Source organism: Lissotriton vulgaris, unplaced genomic scaffold (assembly GCF_964263255.1).
Source record: "Lissotriton vulgaris unplaced genomic scaffold, aLisVul1.2 SCAFFOLD_1378, whole genome shotgun sequence".
Lineage (NCBI taxonomy): Eukaryota > Metazoa > Chordata > Amphibia > Caudata > Salamandridae > Lissotriton > Lissotriton vulgaris.
Window position 1 is genome coordinate 580,114 of NW_028249917.1, and position 25,947 is coordinate 606,060.

General features: G+C 44.3%; 1 protein-coding gene across 1 annotated transcript in view; it reads right to left on the minus strand.

The window, feature by feature from the left end:
* The window catches only part of LOC147663457 (E3 ubiquitin-protein ligase TRIM39-like), a 139,699-nt gene extending 114,219 nt beyond the window's left edge, over positions 1-25,480 (minus strand). The window contains exon 1 of the mRNA XM_086950438.1: positions 25,067-25,480. Within this exon, the coding sequence (XP_086806564.1) occupies positions 25,067-25,480 (414 nt within the window). The remainder of the gene's footprint in view (positions 1-25,066) is intronic.
* Positions 25,481-25,947: the final 467 nt, after the last annotated feature.

Below are 25,947 nucleotides of genomic sequence, written 5' to 3' on the forward strand. Positions count from 1 at the left end.
ATCGTGCCTTACTAACTTATATTCGCTGGGGATTGTGTCCAGAACGTCTGGAGTGGAACTCTCACTAAGCCAGGTCTTGATCAAGAATAGAGCGTCCCATGATCTTTCCCTTAGTAGGTCATGGACCTCATATTTATGTTTGGCTGATGACCTGCAATTTAATAAAGCTAAGTGCAGCTTGCCTTCATTGTTACTGTTCGTTTTAAGTATTAAGGTCATATCACAGTGATCGCATTTTACGTTTTCCTACTATCTACATTTATGGTATGTTTGCATAATATTTCAGTGGGCTTTGAAAGTCTACGTAGCTCCTCAGCTGAATACTTAGTCCTTCCATCTGTCCCCAAAAGACCAGGGGTTCTGGCCCCTGGGCCCAGTCGGGCGCGGACGGGTGAAGACGGTCTTGCCTTTGGCGTTCCTTTGGTGCAACAGCGGCGCGCCCGCTGCGGGTGTCCGCTGCACAGCCTCATACACATCAGTCTTTAGAAGGGGATCGGTGGGAAGTTCTGCCTCACCGACCGCAAGATGCAGGTAAAAGTCAGTGCAATATGCCTATATCACAGTGCAAAAGTGATTTTGAGAGCATAAATTGTTAAAACAGAACTTTGTTAAAAACAGTGCCTAAGAAATGTTTCACGCGCACACACCAGCAGTCTCACCAGAGTGCCTCACGTTATCACCTGAAGCCAATTTTCGTCAGTTGGAGTGAGCCAATGTTGTGAATCGGACAATCAGGTTGTCCAGTGTCGTCCTAATCACCAGAATGGATCAGATGCAATATTCAGAATTCTTTGGCAACACAATTATTTGCCTGGACAGAGAAACATCTGTTGGCTCTGCAGGCTGTATAAGCTCAGCATCTGAAGAATTTCAGAGCCGATATTTCTGAATCAAAACCTTCCGTCACCAGTCATGTACTATCTGGCTCTTCCGGAATTCAATCAAAATTGGTGTCTATTTGGCACCCCTTGGATAGATTCTTTTGCATCTTCGCTGAATGCAGTGTTACCAGTGGTTTGCTCAGTTATATAATAATAGATTGCTATCTTGTTACATTTTATTTTTAACATTGAAACTCATGACTTTATTTTGTACCTCATCAAGCGAGATTGCAATGATTTTAATTAATTGTGCAATTAAATAAATCTATATATATATCTATCTAACTATCTATCTATCTATCAGAGGGGCGGTGTCTACAAGCATGGGAAGCTGCTTCAGTAATTTTGGGGGCACCTTTTTGGCCACAACATCCGTGGTTCTCCCTTCTGATGTCCCTCTCCAAAGGAGAATTTCTTCATCTCTCCCTTCAACCTTCCCCTCTTCAGTTCCCGAGCCTCCTGATGTCACAGCTGAAAGATCTCAGTTTGAAAGCCTAGAACATGAAAGGGTAAGCTTGCTACCTTTAGGGTGTTCAGCAGACGTGCTAAAGATATTCAGGAGTCACAGAAGCCATCAACCTTAGTGTCCTACAAAATGCATTGGAGATCTTTCCAGAAGTGGTGCGGTCAGAAAGCCCATGATCCTTTCACACTAGATACCATTCATGTCCCGGTGGCTTTAAAAAGTTTTTTTACATGGCTTGTCATCCTCTACCATGTCAGCTAAGCACAAGGCCATAAAACTCTTAAAGGGCGACGATTATGCAAAGATATCGTAGTTGCTGTGCCCTCTCCGACCTGGGACCTGGCGCGAGTGCAGAGAGGCTTGCAGTTGGTTCTTTTTTAACCCCTTGAAGAAGCTGATCTGTGGGGTTCTCCGTTAAAAAAGGTTTTTTTCTAGTCACCACTTTAGCAAGGACTTGAATGCATCAGTCATCTCTTTTCCCGATTGTTTCTTTCCAGTCAGGGTTAAATTATGGTTAGATCCTACATTTGTTTCCAAAATGTCATCATCTTACCAGCTATCTCAGGGAATAGGTCTTCCTGTTTTATAGTCAGAAAGTGATGAAAGTATTCCTTCTTTTCTGGATGTAAAAAGGGCTTTGTCAATCTGTTTGGATCATCTAAAAGACTTTAAACAAACCAGTGGGTGTATCATATGACACAGCGATTGAAAGGTAAACGAGCAACAGGGCTGGATTACCACACCGGATCCAAAGCACATGCTCAAAACCAGAGACACTAGTCCCCTGAACGTGCGCCGACTGAGCCAGCCTAATTTCTCGCGCTAGATTTTTCTTAACGAGCTACAGAGCCAATAGAGCTTTCACTTCATGTGCTCCCGCAGCGGGTACCATAGTGAAAGCTTCAGTAGAAGATGTGCTTCCAGTTAAACCTTGTTGAGTGTGTTGCTGTAAACTCCTGAAATGGCTTGGTGCATTTGCGGGGAATGAGATTTTGATACCTTTTCTGATCTCTTAGATACCTATCTCATTCATCTATTTTGGATCGATTGTTATCTGTCATTGAGTAAAAGGCAAACCCCGCATAGGTTAAATCAACCCCATAAACTGACGCAACTCTGAAGAACCACTTACGACTGATAAAGTTTTAAAAGTTTAATATCAAATCAGAATTAAGTGCATATACAATCCTCTCAGGATAAGATTCAACAAGTATACAGGAACTAGAAGGAACATAAATTCCCTAAAGAACCTAAGTCTACAAAAGAATACAATTAATATCAATTCCAGAATCAACAGATTAAAAACCATAGACACAAAGTGGATCCGTTGCGTCATCTACAAAAAGAGAATAAACAAGTTAAATCTGTCCCTACTCTATGCTAGGTGACATCCCTACTTCGCAAGTTCCTTACCTAAAAAGGTGTCAGCAGTTTGACTTCCAAAGAAGTTCAAACTCTCTTAGCCTCTTAATGGTAACTTATGTCGAGAAGCAGTACCCTCTCTGCCTACCCATCCGCTCTCTAAGGGTCCTCGGCCTACTGCTCTCTTGCGCTCTGCTCTTTCTCTCTGACTCCTCAGGCCATCTGCGCTCTGAGCTCTTCGCTAACCTCTCTCCAGGGTGCTGTCCCTAAATACACAATCACAGTATGGGTGGAACGCCCCTTTGACGCCCACCACGTACACATTCACATGATCTCATTCTACAGCTCTTTCCATAGCTTCATCTCTTCGCGTCGTCCGTTAAGTTGACCTTGCTTCTTAGGCACCATCTTCGTCTTCTTGCTGGTGACTTCATTGACATTCCATTTGACACTTTCAGAGCAAAGTCTATCACCTCAACAGAACTCTATTCATTACCGTTGTGATCATAACCTCGTTTGGTCCTGTAAACGGTCACTTAAAACAAGACCCCAAATTCCAAGCGTCTCTTATCTCACTTTAGGCCATAAACTTCGTCCAGCATTGTCACTTGAAATTTAACAAGACCTTTGACTCTTGGCTCGCGCGTACAGATCAAGGCTATCCCCTATTCCTGTGAGCCCACTAAATTACATAGAGCGGACTACACTCTTGCGAACCCTTGGTCAGTCAGGTTAAAACCACACATGACCACACTTTTCTAACATTCCTACAAACTCTTCTACACAGTATAACCTTTAACACACATATATATATAATCGAATTTAGCAAATCCTTTGATTATAAGCGAGTGCATTTTACATAGAATACAACGTTTATATTCTCGTCCTTACACAGTGCTATATAGTCTGCACATTTCTTCGCTTTACGTTTCATCTTCTTTCTCCGTTTAATAATTAGATACGTATATTCAGTTTAGCACGTTCTAACGTTCTTAAGCATTTCTATACATTTCTATATTAGCCCACTAGGTATACGGGCCTTTCTTAATTCTGAAGCACATTCTAAGGTAAATACAGATACATTTCCTATTACTTAGGTTACATCGGCTAAGTTTATGCTACAAGTGCTATTTCACGTTACAACTCCTACGTTTATGCGATATGCTTGTGAATATGGTACAGATATATTTTTTATTCAAATTGCGCTCTCTCAGTTCCCCCCTTTGATGACCTCCAGGGGTCATCACTAACATTGCAATTTGAATGACACCTTACACAGAACTAGTTACAAGATTCCCTCTTTTTATCGTTTCGAGAGCTCTCAAACTTTTATACTGTTGGTCTTGTAAAGCAGCTAATCTCCTTTCTTGCTCTCTCATGGACCTTTGTAACCGGTTCGTCCTATACCATTTGTACAGTTTCACTAACCCCAACAATGTGATTATGCAAATCAATATTATTAAGACAGGTTTCAATATGTACCACACAACGCTTTTACCAAGGTTGGCAAACCAACTTCCAACCTTTCCTACTCCATGACCTACTTTTTCCCAAACATTTATTTTTGATAAATCTTCGATTTCTTGGTGTATCTGTGTAATGTTCTGTATGACTTTCTTCAGTGGTTTTGAATTATCTGGAATGTAAGTACAACATTCTTGGACTTTCAAAGCCTTGCAAACTCCGCCCTCTTTTGCTAGCAGAACATCTAAAGCAAGACGGTTCTGAAGAACCATTGCCCTAATCGACTGCATCTCTCCTTCTACTAGCATCAATGACCTTGCAGTACTTGCAGATAATCTATCTACAACTATAGCTAGTCTCCTGATCTTAACATCGTTAAGTATCAAACCTAAAAGAGGAAACATCGCTCCAAATATGTCTCCAACTACCTCTGCATCTCCTACTTCTCTTTTCGCTCTTGTCGAAGCCTTTCCTTCTATGATCGCTAAATCCTTTGCATGATATATTTTGGGGAAGACAATTGCCAAGTAACACGAACCATACCAATTGTCAGGCAGTTTTACATAGGCATTTCTTCCACATACAAAATATACATTAGGAATCGCTTGCATCCCTTTCATAAAATCTTTCGTATAGTACTCTAACCTAAAAGAATGTTCGCAATTAACTTCACCTACAAATACACTCTCATAATATGTCTTGCTTCGAGTTAAACATAACTTTCCTTTCTGCGTTCTATCCAAAGCTATTGGACCATTGCTACCCTTCTTCTTGTGTGCTTTTTCTTCTTCGGTCCAATCTGTTTTCCACTGTCCTGACATTTTTAGAATCTTCTGTCTTCTGTACCGGTCATATACTTGTCCTATGAACTTTTTCTCTACCTCTGACACTTTGCAAATCAGATTATTTCTGCGTGCATATGAAGTATCTAGTGTATCCCAAGGAAGAAAGAATTTTGCTAATCGATCCTCCTTTTTATAATAGTCCCACTTATTCATTTGTTTATAATTCGGGACTTCAGGCAGTACCGAATCATAATTTGAAAAGTAGTACTCGAACCCTTCTCTACCATAAAATATACTGAGCAATAAACTACATGTTATCCCATAAGTCAGTGGGAGATGATGATATCTGATGCCTTCATCTACGGAAGCCGGCAATTGCATGCAAACATAACAATCCTTGGCCTCCATGGCATCAATATACTCGTATAATAGCTTGGCATATGCATTTGATCTAAAATTTCCCTGCGACTCGTCTACGTGTAACCTACGAGCTTCATCTGCCAGTAACGCCTTTTCACGGATCACATTGCTCTCCTCCTTCTTCCCAACAAGAGCAGGTCTCAAAGTCGTTACAGGCTTTACATCTGTTGTTTCCTTTTCACTTGTGTGTCCTACTATGTATGATATGGAAACTACTGTAATAATGAGAAAAATTACTACTGCTATTAGTGTACCTATTATGCATTTGGCTTTTCGGTTTGGGTTGCCGTTCTCCATGTTATCAAACAGCGTAGCTCTTTCTTTTTCGAGGAAAAAGTTTTCTTTTCAAGTCTTTGTTTCTTTATTCGATTTCTCAGTCTGTGAAACGCTCTTAATCAACAAAAAGTCTCTTTTTCACAACAATGTCTTTTATCTTCAGTACAGACAACCCTAAGCCTTCTCCATCCTCTAAATGTAATCCCTAATTTTATTCTTCTTTCCACTCGGCGCTAGGTTATCTTCTTCTTTATAGCTTAATTACAAAAGTCTTTATGCATCTACAATGATTCTCGTACCTGCAGCTCTAATAACATGTTCCAACAGTTCTAAACGAATGACTTTTTCTTCTTGTGCTGGTATTTGATGACCAAAAGTCGGAAACTCTAATCGATTTAGCACTAGATCTTTGATCCGACTTAAGTAAAGGGGATTGGGAAGTGTGAAAGTCAGTAGCCCCTCAGTCTCGATTCCAGGCGTCAACATCCATATCTCCACTGCCACAAATGGATCTAGATTGATCACCTGCACTTCTCTCACTCTCCCAGATTTCTGTCCCCAAGACATCTGCTAGATAAGTCCACTCTGGGGTGGCGTACCTTCGGCAGGGCACACGTACCCTTCTTGATCTTCTCGGACTCTCAGAGCCTGAGTCCGTAGCTTCTTCTTCTAGATCTGACTCTTCAGAGATCGGGACAAGGGTTCTTTCTGGATTTGCTTTTAAGCTTGACCTTCTCCTTCTTTCCGGCCAACTAGCTTCTCCACTCCTTGTCCTCCTGCTCCTTGTTCTTGGACTTGTCTCTTGATCACTTGCAGCTTGTTCGGTATCCGACTCGAACTCCCAGCTACTTTCTTCTTCTGAGGCGACTTCAGTCTCACTGGTGTCCTGACCGTCGTCAGCCTGTTCCGACACAGGCTCAGCCTCTTCGACCACCTCTACAGCTTGGCTTTCCCCCTCTGTGGCTTCTCCGCTTTCCGCTGGATTTTCATCCGAGAGAGGAGCTGTTTCTTCTAGAGGTGTTGGCACTCTTCGGGTGTGCGAGGCGTGTATCCAGTTGGGCAAGCCTCCACACTTTACTGCAGTGTTCGTAACTAGTATGACTTGGAATGGTCTTCGCCAGCGCACGTCTAGACAGTTCTTCCTGACATGCTTCTTCACCAGGACCCAGTCCCCCGGACACAGGTCATGGCACAAGTCTTGTGCTGATGGAACCTCTGCAGCCTGGACCTGGAGGGACACAGAATGAATGGCATCAGATAGTCCCTTGCAGTAGTCCAAGATCAAATCGTCTGTGATGTTCAACAATGCTGCAGTCGGAACCGATGGCAATCTCATAGCTCTCCCCATTAGCACTTTGTGTGGAGAGAGACCTGTCCTTCTATCTGGTGTGCTACGTATGCTCATAAGAACCAATGGAAGTGCATCTGGCCAACTCAGGGATGTCGATGAACAAACTTTGGCGAGTCTGGATTTAATCGTGCTGTTGATTTGCTCTACAATCCCTGAAGCTTCTGGTCGATAACTGCAATGGAGCTTCTGATCGATACTCAAGGCTGAACATAGCATCTTCACTATTTCGCTGTTGAAATGAGTTCCTCTGTCCGATTCCAAAGAGGATGGCACCCCAAACCTCGGTATCAACTCTCTAAGCAACAATTTTGCTACTGTGAGTGTATCGCACCTACGTGTAGGATAAGCTTCAACCCATCTAGAAAATATACAGACAATCACTAACACATATCTGAGTCGATTGCACTTGGGCATTTCAATGAAATCCAGCTGCATTCTATTGAAAGGCCCCCCAGACCTCCCTATGTGACTCAATGTGACTGGTGTTCTCTTTCCTACGTTTAGTTGCTGACAAATCGCACAACGCTGACATACTGCTTCTGCCGCTACTCTAAATTTCGGATTATACCACGTCTGTCTGAATACTCTCACCATAGCATCTCTACCTATGTGTGCTGATCCATGCAATTTCCTTGCCATTGGACTAACAAGTTCGTTTGGTAAAACTGCTCTCCCATCTGCAGAAATCCAAAAATTCATTTCACTTTTGGTACACCCAGCTGTTTCCCATGCTTTCTTCTCAACATCTGGTGCATTCTCCTGAACACACTTCAATTCGTCCCACGTATCTACAGTGTCTAACAACATAGTTAACTCAGTTCTTTCTTGTATTCCCCCCACTTTTACATTGGTGTGAGAATATCCCTGTTCTGCACAATAGCGTGCTACTTCGTCTGCATATCTGTTGCCTTGCGACACAAAGTCTATATTCTTTGTGTGCGCGGCGCATTTGACAACCGCTATGGCTGTCGGACCTTGTAATGCTTCTAACAATAATCTCACGAATTCTCCATTCCTAATAGGAGAACCCGAGGAGGTCATGTAACCTCTTTGAGACCATAACTGCCCGTAATCGTGAACTACCCCGAAACCATACTGGCTATCGGTGTATATGGTGACTCGAATTTTGTTACCTGCTAAACAGGCACGGGTCAAAGCAATAATCTCAGCTACTTGAGCGGAATGTACTCCTTCCAGGCAAGCGGCTTCCACAACTCTGGTAATTGTACAAACTGCATATGCTGCTCTCAGCTGACCGATATCGTCTCTTACGCATGAACCATCAACAAAGAATATTTCATCGGGGTCAGTCAATGGCTCATCTACGATATCTGGTCTCGGTTTGGTGCATAGTTCAGTCACATCAAGGCAGTCATGATCTGTACAAATTTCATCATCAATATCATTTGGAAGTGGCATCAAAGTAGCAGGATTCAAGACAGAGCATCTTTTTAGGGTCACATTCTCGGCAGCCAATATGACTTGCTCGTAGCGTGTGAGCCTGCTATTCGTCAGATGCTGAGTCTTAGTCCTGGTCATTAACAATTCCACAGAATGCGGTACGTACACCACTAACTGATGTCCCATAACCACACTTTCACATCTTTCAATGCTGACACCCGTTGCAGCAACGGATTTGAGACATCCGGGCAACGCTGCGGCTACTGGGTCTAATGTAGCCGAAAAGTAAGCAACTGGCCTACGCGCATTGCCGTGTATCTGGGCCAAAACTGCTAAAGCACAACCTTCCCTTTCGCAGCAGTAAAGCAAAAATGGTTTTTCGTAATCAGGCATTCCTAAAGCCGGGGCACGACACAAGTCCTCCCTCAGCTGCAAAAATGCCATCAAACAATCTTTGTCCCATGGTACCGGATCACTCACTCCTTTGTGCGTCAGTTGTAATAACGGTTTTGCCTTCAGTGAAAAGTTGGCTATCCACTGCCGACAATAACCGACCATGCCTAGAAACATCCTGACTTCTCTGTGTTTTAGGCGCGTTCATTTTCATGATCGCCTCTATTCTGTCTGGAGACACCTTCCGTTTTCTCTTTTCAATCCTATGGCCCAAGTATTGCACTTCAGTCAGACAATACTGCAATTTACTTGGAGACACCTTGTGTCCGTTCTCGGCCAAGTGATTTAATAAGGTGATGGTGTCTACTTTGCAAGCTTCCTCAGTTTCTGACGCCACTAGGAGGTCGTCTATGTACTGGACCAGAACTGAGTTCTTGGGCAGTACTAGACTTTCAAGATTTGTCTTCAGCAGCTGGTTAAAAATCGATGGGCTCTCTGTATACCCCTGGGGAATACGACACCATGTTAAAACGCGATTTTCCAGCTTAAAAGCGAACAGATACTGGCTCTCCTCATCTAAAGGAATCGAAAAGAAAGCCTGGCACAAGTCTATCACTGTGAACCATTCAGCTTGGAACGGTATCTGAAACAATATCACTGATGGATTCGGTACCACTGGACAACATGAAACAACGATATTATTAATCTTTCGAAGGTCCTGCACTATTCTGTATTTTCCACTAGGCTTCTGCAAACCCATAATCGGGGAGTTACATGGACTTCCCACGATCTCCTTCAGTATTCCCTGTTTAATCATGGATTCGATCACAGGCTTTATTCCTGCAATCGTCTCCGGTGTCAACTTATATTGTGGTGTTCTTGGATACTCGGCATTGGGTTTTACCATGATCTTTACCGGTTCTACCCCTTTGATCAATCCTATTTCTTCTCCAGTAAAATCCCACACCTCAGCTGACACTGTCTCCTTCAAGTCCTGTGGAAGCTCCTCCACTGTCAAGGTAGGATATAGCTCCACGCATTCCTGCGAGTTTACAACCTTAAAATCGGCATCATCATCGTTAGTCTGCACTTCTACTCCTTCAGGTGTGCAATATATTGTGCAATTTAGTTTACACAACAAATCTCTTCCTAGCAGACACACAGGGCTAGAATCACAAATTACAAACTGATGTTCATCAAATTCAAATTTATTTATTATGTTTTGGCTCTCAAAGAGGGCCACATAAACATGTACAGACAAAGTAACAAAAACATCAAAAGTGCAAGAGTCATAAAAGCATAGTATTTGAACCGTAATAGCTACACTGCAGACCAACAGTCCCACGAGGCCGGGCCGGCACAATCTTCCAGAAACATTAATAAATAGCTAAAAATCCTTTAAAAAAGTTAAAAACATAAGCACAGAACATTTCGTTCGGTGGGCAATAAAGTGCATGAAGAAAATCTTGTAAAGTGACAATGCTGAGGCGTAGACAAATTACTTTAAGCCATCGATTGCGCAAGCTACGTAACATAGGACAAATCAAAAGTACATGCATACAGTCCTGGTTATTCAATTTACATAAATTGCACAACGGTGAGGTGCCATGCCATTTGGACAGCAGCACATTAAGGGGGATTAAGTCGTACCGTAATAAAAACCAAAACCTACGGATCCCATGAGGTAAATTCCACAGGGCATACGGTTGAGGCTGTTTCAGTCTATAGGAAGAGATGAGTGGCTCCACATTCCTTTTATCTCCAACTGTTTTTTTGTCGGATAGAAAACAATACTCCCACGAAGCCTCCTTAAGGACCTGCTTTAACAGCATGGGAGAGTAGGAGAAAAGTGCACTTTCATCCAGTCTAAGGATTTTCACAGCCCTTCTAAAATTACTAACAAGTTTGGAGAACTCCTTAAAATTGCCCAAAAGTTCGTTTTTGAGTAACACTCGCAGGGTTCCCTCTCTTGCTCTGGCCAAGCTGGCTACCCACCTTATTAAGGCACACAGCCCCTGAACCCAGGCACTCCTGAGTCCAAAATCCAACCTGCAGGCGGCCAGTGGACAGGCATTGTTTAGAGCCGAGAGGGATCTTAGGAGATTCCCCTCAATCTTGTGGCAATAGTCCCAAAGTTTTATCTCTATTATTTCTATACCATACAAGATGGTTGCGGGGATTTTAGCTCTAAATACTTCCAAAAGGCTAGAAAAATGTCTTTTCCCCGTTGCCAGGTATAGGGACTTTATCCCATTGCCATGGGCAAGAGCTTTGCGAGAGCAATGCTCTATATGGAGATTCTCGCTCATATTGGCCGAGAATATTTTCCCCAAAAATGTATAGCAAGTTACGACCTCCAATCTATGTGCTCCAATAGCCCAGCCAAAGTTTGTCGAGCGGCATTTCTTCCTGCCAGCAATACACATCACCTTACTTTTATTAATATTAATCTTCATGTGGTGGTCCCCAGCAAATTCCTGAAGAGCCTGAAGCCGATTTGCCAGACCCACCGGAGTTAAGTCAAGCAATAGCACATCGTCGGCATACATCAGGCAGGCGATTGGCACCCCTCCTATCAACGGTGCGATCCCCTCACTGCGGGACACAACAGCAGGGAGGTCAGTTGTGTATAGGGAAAACAACAGGGGCGCTAATAGGCAACCCTGTTTAAGGCCATTCTGGGATGGTATTTTGGCCGAGAGTCCCCTCTCACCCCCCATTAAGACCCTGCACCAGGTGTCAGTGTGCAGAGCCCGCACCAATTCCAACAGGGGAGTAGGGACACCCAGTGTCGCCAATTTTCTCCACAGCGTTCCCCGATCTACTTTATCGAACGCTGTGGAGAAATCGATAAAGGCGACGTATACGACACCCCCTCTCACCTGGACATATTTGTCAGTAATAACCTGAAGGGCAGTCAGGTTGTCCAGGGTGCCATGTTCCCTTCGGAAGCCAGTCTGTTCCAACGGCAAGATGTTTCGCTCCTCGACCCAATCAGAAAGAGAACTCAGGAGGCATTTCGCAAAGACCTTTCCGATGGAGTCGAGGAGCGCAATCATGCGATAGTTACTGGGGCTGTCCCTTGCCCCCTTTTTAAAGATAGGGACCAGGATGCTTCCTCTCCACGATGCAGGGACACATTTGGAAAGATGGCATGCCCTAAACAGGGGGTATAAGATTTTGCTCCAGGTTAAAGGGTCTTGTTTTAGGACCGTCATCGGAAGCTCATCCGGTCCCATGGCCCCAGAGGAACGCATATTTTTTATAGCCAACTCGATTTCCTTCTCAGAGGGAAAGAAGACCGAGTCATCTGGGGTAGCATACACAATGTTATCCACACTTGTGGTCCCATTCCCTGCATATAAATCACGAATATGAGAGGACCATATATCTTCAGGTATAGCTATGGGAGTGGGGGAGTGGCGTGTACCACATCCTTTCCCGATTATTGCCCAAAAGTCTTTAATATTGCCATATGCAGCAGATTCCCTTAGTTTGATCCATACTTCATCCTCCCTGTCCCGTTTAATTTTTAACTTGAGTCTGCTTCTTTTTCTTTTTAACCTAGCGATATTTTTCCCACGTTCCGGTACCCTTTCAACATACTGTGCACGGATCAGTTTGTTTAATTCCCTATTTAAAGTACGGAGAGTCAGAGGGACTACCTCTCCTTTTTTCCTAGGGGGGACAGTTTTTTTAGTATTCAAAAGAATCTTTAACATGAATTCCTCAAAACAGACTATTTCATTTCCGTTCCACTCTTCTATTTCTTTAAGGGTATCGGTCAGTAACTCCTGGACCCCATTAATGGCAACGTCATTCCAGAAGCATCTTCCAGTTGTCGGGTGGAAAGTGGCCTCCTTGCCGTTTAGCGACCAGGATGCCGTATTCAAAGAATTTAACGAGATAGATATTAATAATATACTATGGTCACTCAGAGTCGTGGGGGTGATCTTTAGGTCAAGAATCTGAGGAAACAGACTGTAGCTGGCGATGGCATAGTCCAAAATGGATGACCCAAAGGGGGATTTGTGGGTATAATTTGCGGGGACGTCGGATGGAAATCTGCCATTTAAGATGATACCATCCCCGATCGCTAGTTCTTTTAGCAAAATCTTCCCCCTTTTGTTTGTCTTTAAATCTTCAGGAAAAAGCGTCTGGGGGATGCAATGTGCTTCCTCCTTGGCTTTATCCCTGAAGAGTTTTAGACTGGCATTTGATACTTTACAATTCAAATCACCAATAAGCAAAATTACAGGAAAAGGAGGTGAATTTTTTATCTTATCCATATGCTGGAGAACCCGCTGCAATTTGTCATTAAAACATTCCTCAGGCGGAATATACACATTAAAAATTACCATAGGGTATATTACATTATCAAGGAATATATTCTCTAATGTTATTGTCTGAAAAAGTCTACTGGAATCAATGTAATGGGAAAATCTCCATTGGAACTTATTTGACAGTAAACAGGCGAGGCCCCCCCTAGCATGCCCTTTCTTAGAGGGCGCAGCCGGTATTTCCAGAACATAGTAATCTTTTAAAGGCGTTAATCTGTCTATGCACCATGTTTCCTGGATACACAATATATCAGCCTCCAGAGTAGATAAAAAGGTCATTTTCTCCGGGCAGCTATGGAAACCGGCCGCATTCCAAGAAATTATGTTTAAGGCTGGGTTAAAGATGTTGGAACAATTTGGGGTTATCCTTATTTTTTGTTGATAATGCACTATGAAGCCAATTCCACCGGTTATTATCATCATTGAGTGTGGAATTCTCCACTAGTGGAAGAGGCTTCACGTGCGATACTGAGCGTTTTCCCCTGGAAACCCAAATTTTCAGGTCTCTCAGAGGAGAGGTATCCCCTTTTTGCTCACCACCCCTCAACCCCTGTTTATCAGAAGGGTTTGGCTTGCCTAGGGTAGAGATAGGGAGAATATCAATACCTAAGCGTTGAAAATTTTCAGCCTGCTCTAGTATCAAATTTGTTATGATAGGGGAGTAAAACTGATGTTCATCACTGTAATCTCCTATCTTCACTGACACTGGTTCTGTCAGAGGATTCGTCATTCTCCTATTTGCGACTCCTACCACCTGAATCGTCTCTCCCGACATTGGCAGGCCTGGGACTACCGCTGATCTCAAAGTGGATCGAGTGGCCCCCGTATCTACCAAAAAGGTCGTAGGACATCCAGCCACCTCAGCTTCTACGTATGGTCCTCTCTGGTCTACCTCCAGGGCTGCTCCTAGAGTACAGTCTTCTTCCCTATTCACTCGTTGCCCCGTAAGAGGATCAACGTAGTAGCATTCTTCTCCTCCTACGAACAGTGGCATTTGTCTATAGGTTTTCCCTCCATTTGCAATGCGAGGCGGTTGAGGAAACGGGGCTCGAGGAGTCTGAGTCCCCCCTTTGATAAACTTTCCCTTCGGGACTGCTGTTCCCTTTACCATGCTGGTTTGAACCTCATCCTCCTCCTGTTCTAATTCCCCCGTCTCGACATTATAAGGACACTCGCGTCTCCAATGTCCCACCTCGTTACATTGATGGCACCTCGTTGTCTTTTTCAGTGTCGCGATATCTACCCTCGGTCTCGGTCTTTCTTCCTCATCTCTGCTTTGATTATTCTGTTTCTTTCCTAGTGTTCCTGTTCCCTGTTGCCGCTGTCCACCCTTTCCAGCTGATTGCATCTGCACCAACATCAGCTTTTCCTTAAGTTTCTTTGCCTTCGAATCTATTTCATCGCTACAGTACCTTGCATACCTCAGAATCTCATCTAAAGGTTTGTTTTGCCAACAAATCAAATGCTGTTGAATCATTAAGCTTATGTCCGGTCTCAATCCCAGGACAAACTTCGACACAAACTGTCCTATGTCTTTAGGATCCATCACGTCCAACCCACTATACTGTTTGAATGCTTTCAGCAATCTCTCATAGAACTCGTGAACGGTCTCTTTCGGTTCCTGAGTTGTTCGATCTATCTTAACCCAGTCTATGTCCTGCACCGGCACTTTCTCCTTTAGCCATGCAATTACCCTCTCTTACTTTTCCATGACTCTCTCTGATGGACCATTCGTCTGGGCATCCCTCGCGGGTTCACAAGTGGGCCATTCGATACTAAGTTTACATGCCGTCCACAAATCTCCGGGTACTACGATATCAAATAGGGTGTTCAAATCGATCCACAGCACCTTAGAGATCTTCACAAACCTCTCTACCTGCTTATACCACTCAACGGGGTTCTCTCTTAGCTTGGGAAAGGAATTGGTAAATGCCGCTAAATCCCCCCTACTCCAGGGCACATGGACGTAGTTTCCGTTCGCGATTTCTCGCAAAGGGAAAGCTTCCATTCGCATTAGCTCTCCATCCGGGGACCTCGTAAGTGTACTCCTTCTGACGGATCCCCTCTCGGACCATCGTTCCTCCCATTTATCCAAATCCCTCCACACTCTGATACTCAGGATCAGTTCCTTTATGTGTACTTTCAGCCCAATCGTCCTACGCTCATCTAGATCCTGATCCGTGCAATTTAGCCTATGGTTGCCCTGTAAAGCTTTAGTTCGTGATAGGTCTATCATATACCTGTTTGCCAAATTAGATAAATTTTCATGGACTGACCTCGCTTTCCGAGTAACATCCTTAGACATAAACAATATTTCATCATGATCATACAGCTCTATCCTTTCCATTGGCAATGTGCTGTCTATGATTTCATCCAAGTCTGATTTTAAACTCATTACATCGAGCCGTTTTGCTTTTATGTCAGCTCAGTACCTCACTCCTAGGTTGTTCGTTTACATCCCTCTCACCCCCACTACGAGCCCTACGTCTCGGTGCAGGTGAGTTATGAGGCGTCCTTCTTGCTTCTCTTTGTTCCCACCTCTCTAGATCCCAAGCTCTCCCATCCTCCCATGGGGTATGGTGGAACAACGTTCTATCCCCCATTACTGCGTTCTGTCTTTTCGGCTCGGTCTCTCTAGATGCAAGATAGGATCCTCCGTTCTGTTCTATATCACTGCTATTCCCTTGCTGTCTGGTGTCACTTAATAAATGGAAAGGTCCTTCACGGTCTTCCATGTTCCCGCGATCCCGTCCGTGATCACTGGATGTATGGCGAGACCTTTCGCGACTCCCTATATTCTCGTGACTCCAATGTCGCACGTTTTCGCCCGGGGCATGGTGAGTGCACCTGAAGCTATCTCGATACTCCTGCGTCTTTCGTTCTCCCTCACTAAGGATGAGGCGAGGCACTCCCCCACACCCTGTGCTCTTGTCATCGCACATTTGTCTATTGCCACTGCTGGTATGGCATGTATCTCCTTTGCTTCCTTGACTCCCTCCCTCCCACTCCGGGCTGCTTTCGTCAGCTCCGCAGTGAGAGAGGATCCTGTTATCCTGATCTCTCCATTCTGCTTCTGTTTCTAATCTTTTATTCTGAGTCTCTTCGGCAGCATCCCATTCTTTCAAATATTCCCTTAATTCCTTAAAGGTTTTCGGTTTCGGTCCCCTCAGATCCATCTGTCCTCTCTGACCCCCCTGTTCTATCCAGGGACCCGTTGCTGAATCCAATGGGGTACTCCGACTCTTTGGTCCTAGCAACTGCCTTTGGGAATTGATCGTATTATTCCTACTTTCCATCTCTGCCCTTTCCCTGTCCCATCGTGCCTGTTCCTCCTGCTGGGCTCCCTCTGGGTTGTAGATTGACACTATAGGACCTATGGTAACAGGTACTTGTAGAGCATCTGGCAATTGATACGACCTTGCATGCTGCGTTTCTGGCACCTTCTGGACCACGAATCTTCCTACTACTCTCTGTACGGGACTAGATTGAGGTAGTTCCTCACCTTTCTTGGGTTCCCACTCTGTTACTGGGAGCGGTTTATATTCCCCCCACCTAGCTCCGTCCCCTTGTTGTGATTCGGGACTTTCGGCTTCTCTGTTGTACGGAGGTGGTCTATCTAACAATAGCCTCTCTATCAGATCCTCATCTGGCTCGCTATCCTCATCTTCCTCTAGAGGTTTCTTTTCTCCCGTAGCCTCGAGCATTGTGAACAGTTTGTCTGCTTCTATTTTTTGCACCCTCCACTTTTTAGCTTCATCGTCCCATTTAGCATCCTGCACTGCCTTTACCGATCGTCTCACTCTTTCTTGGCGCCTATTCAAGCTCTTCTCGTGTGCTGCTCTAAACCATGCACTAAGGGCTTCGAACTGTGTTGGCCTCGGTAGAGGTCTCGTTGCGAGCATTACCGCTTTCAGTTGGTTCAATACTTCTAATTTAAACGTCCCGTATCTCGGAAACGTCAGTTCCTTATTCCCTTCTGTTAGCTTATTCCACTCGGAGATCCATAATATTGAGTGTAAGCCTACATTCACTGCCATGTGATAAGCTGGTGTGCCTTCTGGTGGAGCTTCTTCTCCTGCATACAAATTTCTTCTATCTCTCTTAAAGATCGCCCTTAAACGCTTAAAACACTTCATTTTCAAGAATCTACGATTTTCCTTTATTCTCTTCCTTATTTACGTCCCGATGACAAACCACCAATCCCTGTGCGGCTCTCGCTAATCGGCCTATCCCGGCGCGGTTCTACACCAACCGGCCAATCTCAGCGCGGCTCTACGCTGACGTCACTCGTCCCCTCTGCAGCAGTTCCCCTCCTTTCTCAGCTCGTCTCGCGGTCTTGCATGCGTCTCATTCATACACCGAAAAATGACTACTTCCGTCCAAGCGATCACTTTTCTCTGACTGTACGTCCACAGTCTAACTGTAATTGTCACCTCAACTGACGAGACGTCTTCCTCTCACTTCAGATGCTCGCCTTAACTGATAGGTTACTTACACACAGTAAACGTCCGACCAGCGTCCGTTACTCATACACTCACTCTTACACTCCCCCTATCATCGGTCCTGCGGGCGATCAATGGTACCTCATGACCCCCTTTACAATGGTAGACAATTACTCTGGGTGTTCGATACACCCGAACCACTTAAGCCCTTCTCTGGATCTTAAGATTTTATCCGGTTGCGCGCGCTCACAACCTTCTCTCAATCACACTACAGGCATTCAAATCCGCTTGACATTACAACACAAGTACAACATAAAACACCGCAATCTGGCAACGCATGACCCTTATACTCACTCTCGACCGATTCTGCTGCTTTTCTCTCGACGCACCGTCAGCACCTTCTTCGGCAGGGATTCTTCTTCTGGTCGTCGATGACTAGGGACCTTGGGGTAATCTAAGCCTAACCTAGGTTGCCTTCCTCAAGAAGAAAACCATCCTCTGCTACCAACTGCGGGGAATGAGATTTTGATACCTTTTCTGATCTCTTAGATACCTATCTCATTCATCTATTTTGGATCGATTGTTATCTGTCATTGAGTAAAAGGCAAACCCCGCATAGGTTAAATCAACCCCATAAACTGACGCAACTCTGAAGAACCACTTACGACTGATAAAGTTTTAAAAGTTTAATATAAAATCAGAATTAAGTGCATATACAATCCTCTCAGGATAAGATTCAACAAGTATACAGGAACTAGAAGGAACATAAATTCCCTAAAGAACCTAAGTCTACAAAAGAATACAATTAATATCAATTCCAGAATCAACAGATTAAAAACCATAGACACAAAGTGGATCCGTTGCGTCATCTACAAAAAGAGAATAAACAAGTTAAATCTGTCCCTACTCTATGCTAGGTGACATCCCTACTTCGCAAGTTCCTTACCTAAAAAGGTGTCAGCAGTTTGACTTCCAAAGAAGTTCAAACTCTCTTAGCCTCTTAATGGTAACTTATGTCGAGAAGCAGTACCCTCTCTGCCTACCCATCCACTCTCTAAGGGTCCTCGGCCTACTGCTCTCTTGCGCTCTGCTCTTTCTCTCTGACTCCTCAGGCCATCTGCGCTCTGAGCTCTTCGCTAACCTCTCTCCAGGGTGCTGTCCCTAAATACACAATCACAGTATGGGTGGAACGCCCCTTTGACGCCCACCACGTACACATTCACATGATCTCATTCTACAGCTCTTTCCATAGCTTCATCTCTTCGCGTCGTCCGTTAAGTTGACCTTGCTTCTTAGGCACCATCTTCGTCTTCTTGCTGGTGACTTCATTGACATTCCATTTGACACTTTCAGAGCAAAGTCTATCACCTCAACAGAACTCTATTCATTACCGTTGTGATCATAACCTCGTTTGGTCCTGTAAACGGTCACTTAAAACAAGACCCCAAATTCCAAGCGTCTCTTATCTCACTTTAGGTCATAAACTTCGTCCAGCATTGTCACTTGAAATTTAACAAGACCTTTGACTCTTGGCTCGCGCGTACAGATCAAGGCTATCCCCTATTCCTGTGAGCCCACTAAATTACATAGAGCGGACTACACTCTTGCGAACCCTTCGTCAGTCAGGTTAAGACCACACTTTTCTAACATTCCTACAAACTCTTCTACACAGTATAACCTTTAACACACATATATATATATATATATATATATAATCGAATTTAGCAAATCCTTTGATTATAAGCGAGTGCATTTTACATAGAATACAACGTTTATATTCTCGTCCTTACACAGTGCTATATAGTCTGCACATTTCTTCGCTTTACGTTTCATCTTCTTTCTCCGTTTAATAATTACATACGTATATTCAGTTTAGCACGTTCTTAAGCATTTCTATACATTTCTATATTAGCCCACTATGTATACGGGCCTTTCTTAATTCTGAAGCACATTCTAAGGTAAATACAGATACATTTCCTATTACTTAGGTTACATCGGCTAAGTTTATGCTACAAGTGCTATTTCACGTTACAACTCCTACGTTTATGCGATATGCTTGTGAATATGGTACAGATATATTTTTTATTCAAATTGCGCTCTCTCACATTCGACGTCTACAGTGATTTATTTAGGGCATTAGATCTAATATCTAAGCCTGACAACCACTAGATTAGAATAGGATTGTATTATTGCTTTTGAATGGGATTTTCATTGCATTTGTATAATTTGAATTGAAATATTTAGGGGCACATGCATCAAAGGATTTTGCGATCGCAAACAGTGCGAATCGCAAAAATCGGCCGTTTGCAATCGCAAAATCTGCTTTTGGAATGCATGAAGGGTGAAGGCCCTCGCAATTTGAGAATTCGCAAATATTTGTGAATTCTCCAATTGCGATTGCATTTAAGGAATCGCATTTTGCGATTCCTTAAATGCAATGCATGAAACTTAAAATAATTGCGATTTCGCAATTAGGGGGAGCAAATTACCATGAAGTTGAAACTCATGGTAATTTGCGAAAACTTTGAAAAATGCACTTTTGTGCATTTTTCAAAGTTTCATGTTGTGCACACACATGCCCTTAGGGCATTTGTGTGCACAACATATGTGCACAGATTGATTTCAGGGGTGCAACAGGGTGTCCTTTGGACACCCCTGCAACCTTGAAATCGCATTCTCAATTTGCGATTTGCTAATTGCTAATCGCACATTGAGAATGTCTTCCCATTCATTCCTATGGGCCTCTAGGCCCATAGGAATGAAAGGGGAGGTATTCCTTAAATTGCGACTCGCAATTTGCGAGTCGCAATTAAGGAATATTAAGAAATCACATTTTTTTTAGCTATTTCTTGATGCATTGCATTTTGCGATTCCTTAATTGCGATTCCTTATTTTTCGCAATTAAGGAATCGCAAAAAGCAATATTGATGCATGTGCCCCCTAGTTTTATATAGAAACAAGTATTTGATTGGACATTGATTTATTGTTTGCACTGCTTGCACGTTGAGTTATGAGTTGCGTTTTCTGATCTGTATCTGCTCTCCCCCTCGAAGGAGCCTTGACTGCTTGTCCGACACTACAGAACTGACAGGCAGGTGCAGAAGGGGGGCTTGGCCCAGGTGAGAAGTATCCATACTAGTCCGGGCCCAGGGACATCGGGAGTAAAAGGCCTCAGACACCACTGGTTTGCCCAGTAACTCCTGCTTGGCCCGTGGCCCACTCAAAGGGCCTCTGACAATGTAGTTCTCTTATCCAAAGCCTGGAGCCCCAACTGAAGTATCTTCGGGCCCTCCGGCACAGGGGGCACCTCACAGTTTAAAGACCACTGGTGCAGGGCAATTCTATGAGGAACGTGTTGCAGTACACAATGCAGTGATTTCCGTTTCTTTAATTACTATTATCCTTCTTTTAAGGAGATTTCTGAATACAATATATATGTCATGTGATCAAACTTGCGTGAGGCGAGCAAATTGCGTCATGGCGGGCACTATGCCTGAACAATATTGGATTGATTTGGAATAAACTTGACACTGCATCCGTACAACATCGGAGTTGTCGGAATTTATTGGAGGTATCGTTAAGGTCTGTGCTTGGGTGTTCTGGCGAAGGATTGGTTATAATATATATATATATATATATTATAACCAATCCTTCGCCAGAACACCCAAGCACAGACCTTAACGATACCTCCAATAAATTCCGACAACTCCGATGTTGTACGGATGCAGTGTCAAGTTTATTCCAAATCAATCCATATATCAATCCATATATATATATATATATATATATATATATATATATATATATATATATATATATATATATATATATATATATATATTTCTCCTACCCGCAAACCACCCCTCCACCACAAATTTAATATAGCTGCCAAGTTTACTGGGTCATGGACTAGTGACAAGTCACACATGGACCTGGAAAACTTGGCAGCTGTACACATACCTCTACTCCTCTGAAGCATCTCGAATGGGAAGCCCGGCCCCACCCCACTCTCTGTTCTTTGGAGTTTGGTGTTTACATTTTTTCTTCTGCTACAAAGTGAGAGGCTTTTGTAAAATCAACTGTCTGACAAGCTTGCTGGGGTTCAAGGGGGTGTGAAAGGAAAGACTGTAGAAGGGTCAATTGTTTTTTTAACACATAAGACAATAATAACATATGTAAATAAACTGTACAAATATTTCAAAGTATATCACCAGTCCGTAACGCACAAATCAAGCACACTGTTTTAATTCTGAAGAGTGATGGAAACATAGATGTTAATAGGATCAAATCAAGACACTTTACTTGGTGATGAGGAAATAATAAAAATTCACTGAAACTCGATTTCCACAAATTTTCATTTGTGCGCTATATAGCTTTAATCAGTAAAACTGCATGTTTGTGCAAATTTAATGACTATTTCAATAGAAAATAGGCTGTCTAGTAACTACAGTGTGCTACCATGACATGCTTTTGTAATATATTACCGACAATGTGCTCCAAAGTGCACCAGCAGCTCCCTCACCAGGCCCCTGATTAATGGGCGAGGTTAATTTGCTGCACTTGTTAGGTCTCGCCTGGCGAAAGCAGCGCATGCGTCCCACCGCCACGGAGAGGACCTTTTGGAATCAATTCTCCCCAACGCTTGCATGCACGCGTCTGCATGGACAAAGATGGCTGCTCTGGCCATCTGTCCAATGCAGACAGCATGCGCATGTCCGACGCCATCTTGTCTAAATAGCGCGTTCACCTCGCTGCCTCGTTCACTCCCGCCGCCCACCCGAGCTCTGCGGCCTCCGGGGATCGGTAGACTGCTTGCTACGCGCCACGCACAAGATGTGCCTTCAGTTACCCTTTCAAGAGTTTGCACCGATTTGCCTCACTTTGCACGACCCTTTGCAAATCTGCCACTTATTGTACCAAGTATGCTGCACCTTTAAAACAGTATGCTGCACCTTTTGAACCTGCAGCAAAGAGGGCTCGCAGACTTTGTGAACTGTGCACGAGGGTTTGCAAGGGGCATTGAAAGTTCAATATAAATATACATAACATGACAACGGTATTCACGCACTTGATTTCGATAGGAATGCATGCATAACTGGAATTTTCAGATCCCAGCCCCCCTTTGGCGTGGCTGCGGGGTCTGTCAGAGAAGGGGCACATGACCAGCTGAGGGGCACAGCCCGGCCATGAAGGAAGCAGCTGCTCTCTGCACACCATCACAATTGGTAGCTGTGCGTGTGGAGGGTGGTGGGAGTGCGTGGGACACCTTGGCGCAGCAGAAGCACAGTGAGTGACCGGGGCATGTCCCTGGCATGAGTCGTATTTTGCCGGCACACTGTGAGAGGGGGGCGGGTCACAAATGATTGAAACAGGGGTCTCTGGTACTAACTGAAGTTGCTAATTTCTTAAGCAGTGTTTCTAGTAAAAATGGTTAATCCTACTTGGTCACAGTCTGTAATGTGAAGTCACGTTAAGATATCGTGGTTATGTGTTATGTTACATTATATTTTGTTTTTTACTGTATTGCTATGCGTCCCCCTCGTGAGGCTTATCTGAACTGGGCATAAGTGTATGGCCATTATTTTTAACGTAATCCGTGGTCTCACTCAGTAGTATGTTAGCATTTTTTTCCCTGCACGAGCAGAGTAAAGTGGACTGTATACCATGCATATCGCAGGTGAACGGAAATAAAACTAGCACGCGACCGAAGTTTTAAAGAGCACTGTGACGTAGCAAGCATGTAATGGACTCTTGTGCAAGCAAGGCCAATGCCCTCCTTACTGCTGGACGGTTAGGAGAATGCAACAATAAACTGGGGTCAGTAGGCCCCCAGTGCCACTGAATCGGCTGCCTCATTGGTAGCCACGCTCCTTAAAATGCATGCACACAACTTGGTGTATGCAGTGTTCATCACGCTAAATGCAAAACTATTTAATTCGCTGCTATATTTCATTCTAGTAATGTGTATCTGCAGACTAATGCTTTGTGTTCTGGAAATGAGTTGTACTTAATGTGCGTGCGCCTTAGACCTTTCACACATATGTTCGGAGATCGCACGTTTCTGTTCTGTTCATGAGTTGCTCACCCGCTTCAGTCAGTGTTTTTTTAATTTGCTTTCTGGGGTTTGTAAGCCACTGGTACCCTTTTTCAAATGGAAATACAAGTCCCAGAATGCACATAGAAACCCTGGACGGGATGTACTACTCACACAAGGACATGAAACTTGAGATCGCTGCGTTTGTGTGTGTGTGTGTTAACCCTGGGCGTAGTTTGGGTAGTTGCGCTATGCGTAGCTACGCAAAGTGCACTACACGAGATAAGCGTAGCGCTACGCGAACTGCGTAGTGGGCTGTTCGCGATGATTGCACAGTGCCGGATGCTTGTCCGCACTGTGCAATCATTGAAAACGGCTTCTCGCACAGTGTGAGCTGTCCTTTTCTGCCGCTCGAGTAGATTTTTACTTGAGCGGCAGCTTTCTCAACGCGGAATTGGTAGTTTCTCATCGCGAGCGGTCGCAAGCATACGTGACCACTCGCAATGAGAAACCTGACCTCTCCGCGTTGAGAATCTCGCTGGGAGGTTTATTTTCCTCGTTCGCGATCGGCAACTTGATGTTGCTGATCCCGAACGGGGAAAAAGTCTCGCCGGGATGTCATTTTGCTCGCTCGCGAACTTGACATTGAGGACCGCGAGTGAGCCAAAAATACCAACTACGCTACACTACGCGATTTTGCACTGTGCTACGTGCAATTCGTGTAGCGCTAAGTAGCACAAACTACGCAAACTTTGTGAGCGTAGTTGGCCGCCCAGGGTTAGTGTGTTTTTTTTAAAAAAAATGTTAACATTTATTTTTTAGACTTTCTGTGTTATTCACATGCACATCCCACACTACCGAAAATGTATCCATGCCCAAGTAGAAGACTCTTGTGTGTGTTCATATTCCAAAGCATCATAACGAGCAACAAAAGACAACACAGGGCCAGTCCGTACATGTACGGTACCAGTGCTTAATTTGTAACAGAGTAAGTTCAGAGGCCCGAAGTTGTCTTAGAATCCTGCCACTGGTTCTCCCGAAAACATAGAATCAGAAAAATAGTTATTCATTTTGGAAGGGGGTAACCATATCAACTTAAACAAGCATTAAAAATGCAATAGGTCTCGGCTTTGATTAAATTAAAGCCATTTGCTTTGCTATACAATATCATTAGCAAAGCAAATGGCTTTAACTTAATCGAAGGCGAGACCTATTGCCTTTTCAATGCTTGTTTTTTATTCGACACGTGTATTTTTTAAACTCCCCATGACTTTAGTGATGTAACATTGATAGGAGCACCCCCGCTCTGAAAACTGTTCCAGCAACACTGAAGGGGAGTCTGGCCTACACCTTCCCCAGACCTAGTGTATACACACTATGTGCTGACCTGGGCAGCCTCTCGAATGGAGTACCGTGTCGCCTAGTTCCACCCAGTTTTGTAGCAGACATACCTTGTACTCCTGGGCAGCTTCTCGAATGGGGAGCACCGTGTGGGGCTTGTGATCACGTGACATGCTGCAGACCACACAGATGGGCTCCTGGTCATCTTCACAGAACAGTTTCAGTTTCTCTTCGTGTTCTCGGCACAGATTCGCCTCCTGGGGGGTCGCACTCGGTATCTGAAGCTGTTTGGCGATTTCCACCATGTTCGCCAGGTGCCTGTTGGGTCGGAGGGTTTTACTTTGAGATATTTCCCTGCACTGAGGACAAGGGAAGTCTGTCTGCAGCCCCTCCCGGCACCGAGTGATACAGGACAGACAGAAGGTGTGTCCACACTCCAAAGACAGTGGGTCTGTGAAATATTCCAGGCAGATGGAGCAAGTGGCCTCCTCCTTCAGACTGCGGAGCGGGTTTGCTGCAGCCATGTTCCTGCCGGAGAGGAAGTGGTGAAGTTAAGTTTCGTTTCTCTCAGTTTGTGAAGTGGGAGTGTCTGTCTCTCTCTCCTTACACCCCTCCCACCTGCACTCGCTGCTGCACCTGCACAGAACTGCACTGCGAGTGTCTGCTGCAGAACAAGGAGTGTCTGTGGGTGAGCTGCGATCGTGGCAGCAGAGCTGAAGCGAATGCCTGTAACATAGGCCTATGTGCAGCAGATCAAGGAGTGTCTGTGGATGAGCTGCGATCGTGTTCGGCAGATCAGAAGTGTCTTCAACTTTTTCTAACCTGGAAGTGACTGTGACTGTGTGCACCAGAGCAAGGCGTGTCCGCAGCAGAGCTGGGAGTATCAATGTATGACCTCAGTGTCTGCATCTGAACTGGGAGCGCCAGTAGTTTATCTGTACTGGGAGTGCCTGCAGGTGTGTAAGCCAGGCCCCTGCAGCTCCTGCGGTGC